The 7,739-nt window shown below is 45.6% G+C and overlaps 1 protein-coding gene across 1 annotated transcript; it reads right to left on the reverse strand.

The window, feature by feature from the left end:
- Positions 1-1,357: 1,357 nt before the first annotated feature.
- On the reverse strand, positions 1,358-7,310 carry LOC124652955 (probable protein S-acyltransferase 19). Its single transcript, XM_047192006.1, has 9 exons — positions 7,195-7,310; positions 4,847-4,960; positions 4,333-4,734; positions 4,192-4,260; positions 4,042-4,113; positions 3,758-3,883; positions 3,230-3,310; positions 2,950-3,138; positions 1,358-2,817 (listed from the first exon to the last, which is right to left on the reverse strand). The coding sequence occupies exons 1-9, from the start codon at positions 7,237-7,239 to the stop codon at positions 1,852-1,854; spliced, it is 2,064 nt and encodes a 687-aa protein (XP_047047962.1). The 5' UTR covers positions 7,240-7,310; the 3' UTR covers positions 1,358-1,851.
- Positions 7,311-7,739: the final 429 nt, after the last annotated feature.

Here is a 7,739-nt window from a genome sequence, read left to right on the forward strand (position 1 = left end):
GGCCCGATCCGGGCCTTCAAGGTTGGGTCGTCCACGGCTGGAACTCGGAGTGGGTGCCACCGGTGCGGATGGCCCCGGCCCTTGCCGGAGGAGGTTGGAGGTTGCTTGTTCTTCGTCATGGTTGGAGGTGGAGTGGCCGCGTCTCTCTCGCAGTGTGTGGAGACCACGGCTTTTTGCAACGTTGATGTCGAGGAGCTGCGGTGGCGGCGGTGTGTTTCTCCATGGACAGGATTGCCCCAAAGCTCGGAGGTGCGGAGTCGAGCGACATTACGGTCGAAAGACCTGCCTGACTTGTTGGGCCGGCGGCGACGGCGCCCGCGGGTGTCGTGTCCCTCTTTGGAGGCGTCGCTGGAGTGTGTCGGTGTCTCCCGCGCTTCGCCTGCTCTGGTTGTTGTCTCCGGGCGAAAGCCTAGGTCCTTCGGATCGGCGCGATGGCGGCGTCCTCGACGTCGTTCCTCTGTTGGGAGTTTCGCGTTTGGAGACATGGCGTGATGGTCTTGGTGTTTTCCTCCGGTGCTCCCCGCTGTCTGAGGCTGGCTGCAGGAGCGCTATGTACGCCATAGCTGGCAACTCCAAGACGTTGCCTTCTTGGGGCCGACCGAGTTCCGCCATGTTCTCTTTTCATGGTGCGTCGACTAGGAGAGCTCTTTTGGAGGTGTTGTTCTTTGGTGGTTTCTAGCGTCGGTCGAGACGCGGTCTTGTTGTTTAGCTTAGGATAGGTTCTTTCGTGTCTTTGTTGTGTTGTCAGTGGTGTGGAGTTCGCGCTACGGGTTGTAGCCTTCTTGTATTCAATCTTCTACCTTCTATAAAGATATGGTACGCTCTTGGCGTACTCGCGAAAAAAAAAAAACTCAAATTACTCAACAAACAGACCGTGCAATCTTAGTGTCTGTTTGGCATGATTCGAGGCAGGCGCAGAAGGAGTCCACATCCTAAATGAGGTCAAGATTATTAGTCATTCTTTCAAGCCTTTTCATGCAAATCATTCTGCAAACTTTGTGGCACATGTGGGTGCGAAAGAAGCTCTTAGCTTAGGCGCATCTATATGTTTTGATGTAACACCTAACTTCCTGTCTAGGATTATCTAAGCAGATTATAATCATGTTTCTTGTGTGGGCCAGGCACCTAACCGAGAATGAACAAGACACTTTTCATATTCATCTCCCGTTCTTAACAGTAGTCTAATCTCATGGCAATTAATGGCTTGTTCACAAGCCATGAGACCTAAAATATGTACCAGTCATATCTGATTCCTACAAAACTTGAATAATCATTAAAATGGTAAGTTATACTACTATGTTATATTAATAAAATGATAATCAAATGAACACAGCGTCACGCAGCAACCAGTATCATCTATGTTAAAACTCACTCCACAAATGAAGTAAAACCAATCAAAACCCGAACGGGCAGCCTTGAAGGTGTTACTGTTACATAGCCAAGACATACATGTGGGCTGTAACGAATAAAACTAACACTCCCAAGGCCTGCAATGTGCAAGAAAGCGAGCTGCCAATCCGAAGTTGTTTACATCAGGAAAAGTTTAATCAGGCCCCTTCTACTACATGTCTAGCGCATCACACGGCTCACCACCTAAACACACATGAAAGAAACCGACAGGTATCGATCAGTTTGTAACATCCAACAAAGTTAGCGCCATCCTCGCTCTAACCATTATCGCAATCCCTGCACGTGAGGACTGCTACTCTTCGATGCAACCCCGGGTCTCTGACACTTTTCATGTGGGGTGCAGTGCAACAACATCACCCCATTGTCATGGTGGCACTTGAGCAGGTGACATAGAGCAGTAAAACAGCAGGTAAAAGTGACTCGTCAATAAACTGGGCTCCTCTAAAACTTCCCAGGCTCAAACAGCGGGAAGGAGCCCGTGCGAGCCCTCTCGCCACGGATATCACGCTGCTGGGCGCTCGGATCTCTGCTTGCCTCGGGGCGCGCTCTTGTGCCCGCCTCACTCCTTTCAGCGTTGATGCCAGTGGTGCTCAAGATGGGCCCACCAAAGAATATCGACTGGCCTGTGTATGTCAACCTCTCAGAGGGCTGCCCTGGAGGAATCGCTGCTGAAGATGCGTTTGCAGGCGCAAGATTTCTACCATGGTTGCCCGGTTCGCCACTTGGGTTTGCCAAGAAACCTGGGTTTCTTGCGGGGAGCTCGACACCAGGTCCTGTTCTTGTTTGCGCAAGTACTGACACGTACCGCCCAGCCTCTTGATCCCATACAACAGATGCTCTTCGGTTCTCCCGGACATAAGATGTGGCTGACTGAAACATTGGGTTGTTTATCTGCGTGGTAGGAACAGGTGGCCTTGTAATCCCTAGCGCAGGCCTTTCAGGAGGTGGAGCTGGATGAGGCGCTGCACGAGACTGAGAGTGAGTGGCGAGCTTGTGGATGTGGACCGGGCTGCTTAAACTGCTCGCAGTCTGTGTGCCTGTCTCGTAGTCATCCATGCTTGCAAGACTCTGCGGGTATGAGTTCTGAAGAGGAGAGAGCCTCATCTCACTCCGGGATTCCTTTGTACCGTTGTAGTCGACACTCATGCTACTCCTGACACTGGCATTGCCACTGGAGCTAATGTCAGCTTCATGGCCATGGCGGGCATCTATTGGCCGGAGAACAGAGGATGATGCCCGAGCTTTGGCTGCAGCTTTCATTACCTCATTCCTGTCCAGCTTTGCAAGGCTCCGGGCACTGATCTTGACTGGCTTCTTGGATTTGTTTGCTCTTTCAGCATATCCAGCAGCATCAGGATCCACGGTTGAAGGTACCATCCCAGGGTCCAAATGTGGAATCACTTCATCCTGGTTGAAAGTTTCAGTACAACTAAATTTAGTATGGCCATAGGATTGCTTCCAACAATATAATTATTATTTTTCTATCTCAAAGTCATGACTAAACTTTCAAAGATGTAACACTTGAAATACGGAACTTACGTGATCAATAAATATTCTTGGAGGTGTACACCAAGCACCCTTGTGGTGAAGGCCAAGAGAACTTCCAACACTGAATCCCGTGGTGGCTGAATTTGATGGGGAATAGATGATATTTGCTCCTTCCTCATCCTCTGGAAGTCCCTCACTCATAGCTCTCATTGCAACCACATAATCATAGGTTGTGATCCCCTGATACAGAATATAGACAAAGAACGCAGTTGAGTAAGCAAGATAAACTTTGCATATATATTACATTTCTGGTGCGAGGTGTGAGTCAAACCTTTCTGATCAATATCATGTGGAAGAAGAAAAGTTCCCCTAAAGGTACGCAGGCCACCAATGAAAGCAAAGTGAATAAACCCTGGACATAAGAATTTTACAATTCAATTAATTATAGGTTAAGAAGACATAAAAATTCTAAAAAGCGAGAACCTGTGAGTACTACTCAGTATACATTAGACCCAATTTGTATGTACCACAGGTATTGCAATGATAGGTACAAAATGTAAGAAGATAGTTCAAGAATCCTAAACAGTAATTAATGCACTTCCATAAGGTAAAAATAATGAGCTACCAAGCACGTCAAAAATTCGTTGTATTCCAAGTTTCTTACAAGAGACTGCAACTGTAATACGAAACAATAACTTAAGTAACATCATAACTTTTCATCAGCATGTATGGACTACAGCAAAATAAAAGGAAACAGTATTGGAATATCGCATCAGATAATGATAAAAGATGCTGCTTCAGATAACTTACTATAAACAAGAGGGGGTAAAAAAGTGCAACAAATCCTTATGGTACTTACTACAATGACAGCAAAGGGAGCAGGAGTCAAGCCATTTCCAAGCTTTTCTTGGATATTTCTTGTTGAATTCTTATCAACAAAGCAGATGACAAGAACAGCAATGCCCACTCCAACTTCAATTGCAAGCTGTCACACAGGAGAGTATAAAAAATCAGTACCATAAAGAGAGAATAATAACTTTATACAAACCTCTACAGGCAATAAAAATGATATGTTTAACTACTGCAGTCCTCTTGCATGCTCTCGGAACAGAATGATATGTATAACAGGTCAGCATTACAGACCCATAAGAGACTGATGGCCATCAGAGCAATAAACGTGAAGTAGTTCTTCCGCCCAACACAATTATTCAGCCACTGCAAAAGATGCTTGTATCAGCTATATGCAATTAAAATATCAGAAGGTAGAATGCTAACACAGTCCAAGAAAGTCACCCGACAATGATGATCAAATCCATCCACACACTTGTCACAACTTCTGCAATGTTTACTGAATTTGCAAACCTGTAAAATTAATCTATTAAAAAAATGGGCATTAGCTTCAAATAAGCCTACTGCATGCTAAAATCAGCATACCTCAGCATTGCATAATGTGCAAAAAAGAGCTTCTTCGCCACTAGCTTGTTGCTCGGAATCATCAGGCTTTCGGCAGTCCTCCTTGACAAATAAAGCGCACACGATCCCACCAAAGAAGTAACAGTTTGATCTTTTCTTCGGCAGTTGTGAGCTCAGATTTATGTTTGCTTCCCCTATAGACGAACCTCTCTGATTAGAATGGCCATCTAGAGAGCTTCTGCAAGTAGATGTTGGAGAGTGAGTTCCAACACCACTGTTTGCTTTCTGGGGTAAGTTTATGCCTCCCGATCCGTCGTTGTTGACAGGTACATTGATAAATCCATCCTCAAACTTTGACATGATCCCAGGATCAGCAGGATTAATACTTGTGCACCGGACGTAAAGGATGAAAACAGCCAATGCCTGGAAATGATGTGGAGAGTGGAAATGATCTTTCATAATACTACAAGATAGCTTCTCTTCACTTCAGATAATCAGAAAGACATAAAAAACAAGGACACTTTTGAAGACTTACAATGGGAGTATAAATGCCGATCGCAACATACTCAAGGACTTGCTTTCCCAGAAATGGTGCAAAGAAGGCATAAAATGCAACCACCAGAAGGAAGAATACAGTGATTGCAACAATCTGTCAAAAAAGACCTTATAAATTAGTAAAAAAATGTGAAACAGGCCTTTAAATAAGGGAAACTTGTACGAGAACTGATTCCACAACTATATAATAGACTGTACATGTATTATTCTTCATTCCACAACTGCATTCACTTCTCTTCTCTCTACATGCATATTAGATTTTCTACAAATCCAAGGCTTCTGCAACAGTTAAATACTAATGATCCTCTCCAATTCTAGTGTTTGTTCATATGGTTCAATCACTTGGATGGGCATAGGCTGTAGGTGGAAAATCATACGATTCCAAACCATACAAAAACAGACATTGTTACAAAAACAAGCAGATATGAACAAACATTAGCAATGTATCACAGAAATGTAACTGAAGATTAACAAGCTTGAGCTTGGCAATAATATTTTTCTCGGAATGTAACTGAAGATTAACAAGCTTGGCCTTGGCAGTAATATTTTTCTGAGGCCTGAACAACTGGCTATCCTTTTATTGAACAGAATCAAAACCATGAAACAATCACTTGATAACATCAAGTGACTACATCAGATGGAAAAGTTGCCTATGTTGCCAAAAATCGCCATACAAAGATATTTCAATGGTGACCCTTTGGCCTTTGCCACAAGAGAAACCAAATTAGTAGCCTGTAAGCGGAAGAGTTATCGCTGCTTTTAATCAGGATGAGTGTTTTTCTAACAAATTTGTGAGGTCCATAACATTCAATGCAAAATTAGGAAAACAGTAATCTCCAAGGTTTAAAGAAAAAGCTTAGGTGTTACTGAGCTAAATCTCCCATAAGCAGCAGATCGATTAAATTTGAGCATATTGTCTTGGCAATCACTAGCCACTAGAACAGGAAAAAAAACAGGCAAAACGTCCACGGGATCACCTGGACCGAATTATTCCAAATCCCCACCCCTAACATACAAAACAAACCAATGGCACGGCCAAACTGTCCCTTTGGGAACCTTCCTACATGCAGACAGAAATAGCACAAAGCTCACAGGTTCAGACATGACTCCTCCAAAAGTGGATAATTTAGCAAAAAGGGTTTTACTACTTCCAGCTGAATTAACAAGCAACCATTGCAGACAGAAGTACAGTTTATCAACCCTAATTTACCCGACCGCAAGGGCCCAAAGCTGAGGAACAACCCTAGATGGCTCGACGAACAATACCAGATCTACCTAACACAGACGGCAGAATTCGCCAGATTTCTAAGCCATTTCACAACCGCTGCATCCAGACTCAATCCCTCTGGAACTCACATCACCGTTACGCTAATATATTTCGCGGGCGACCCTTCACCCCAAGAGAAACTAAACTATTATTCTACCGGATGTGCGAGGTTCCTAACGTTCGATGCTAAACTAGGAAAAGACCCATGGTTCAGGATAAAGCTTAGGAGGTGAGGAGCTAAATCTCCCATAGGCAACAGAACCCACAAAGCAGACAAAAACATTGTGATTCTGCACCACTATTAGTGTACAAGCCAACTTAAAAGCTGCACCTATTTTTAGCCATTGAATCGACTACATTTTAGCATATTATCTCGGCAAACGCTAGCCACTAGTGCAAGAAAAGAAACGGGCAAAACGTTCACGGGATCACCCGGCCCGGTTCACTCCAAGTCCCAACTATCCCTTTGGGAGCCTTCCTACATGCAGCCGGAAATAGACAAAAGCCGCATGTTTCAGACCTCACTCCTGGGTGAACGGGTAATTCAGCGAAGAAGTGTTTAACTACTTCCAGCTTTAACCACCAAACAACCAGTTCTACATAGAACAACTGTTCTACAGAGAAGACATGTCAAGACCAATCCAAACCGACGAACAACCCTAGATAGCTCGACGAACATTACCAAATCTAACACGAATTCGCCAGGTTTCTGACCCATTTCGCAGTCCTTCCGGCCTCAACCCCTCCGGAACTCACGTTGCCCATGCGCCTCCATACACGCAGACACAGTGACACACACCAGGCGAAGAAGAGAGAGAGAAAGTGAAGAATGAGAGAAACCAACCACCGCCAAGCTGGCTCTCTCCCTCCGACAGATCTTCGACCGGGGAATTCCCAGCGGCGCGAGCTCACGGGGACGGAATCGCGCGGCGACTTCCTACGGCTACCGACGGCGCAGCGACGGGATCGCGGAGACGGACCAGAGTAAAGTCCAGTACTTTGTCCTGGCTGCGCCGATCCAGGGACCCGGAGAGGGAGAAAGGAGGGAGTGGTGGGCGAACCTGCAAGGTGTGGGCCGGGAGCTGCCACCCGTGCTTCCTCGCCATGGCCGGCTGCTCCCTCTCTCCTCGGTCGCCGGCGGCGGGCGGCGGCAGGGGAGGACGCCTCCCAAAATGCTTTTCGGGAGGGGTTTGGTAGTGTCAGTAATTACGAGAGAAGAACAGGGCTCAAAGATTTGTATAGAATTATAAATAAAACCTCTCTCTAGACTGGGTTTTCTCTTGCCTTTTCCAGAATGATTTTCCCTCTCTAGAGTGATGGCGATCTGTGATGCCCTCTTTCCCAGTATAGGTTTGTTGGGTGAGATTATTGGTCTGTTGGGGAAGATTGGGTCAACTGGGTTCTACTGTTCATATATTTGGATTTTGGGGGATTTGGAGAAGATGCAATGTGTGCTTTGATTTCCAAACCTTATGCTTTTGGTCATGAAAAGATTTTGGTAGCATTTGTTGCATAAATCCAAGGTGGTGGTTAGTCAGGACCTACCGGGACACGCGGTGGCGGACCTACCCAGTGGCGAGAAGGGGCATCTCCCCTCTTGTATCGC

This window comes from Lolium rigidum, chromosome 5 (assembly GCF_022539505.1).
Source record: "Lolium rigidum isolate FL_2022 chromosome 5, APGP_CSIRO_Lrig_0.1, whole genome shotgun sequence".
In the NCBI taxonomy this organism is placed as follows: Eukaryota; Viridiplantae; Streptophyta; class Magnoliopsida; order Poales; family Poaceae; genus Lolium; species Lolium rigidum.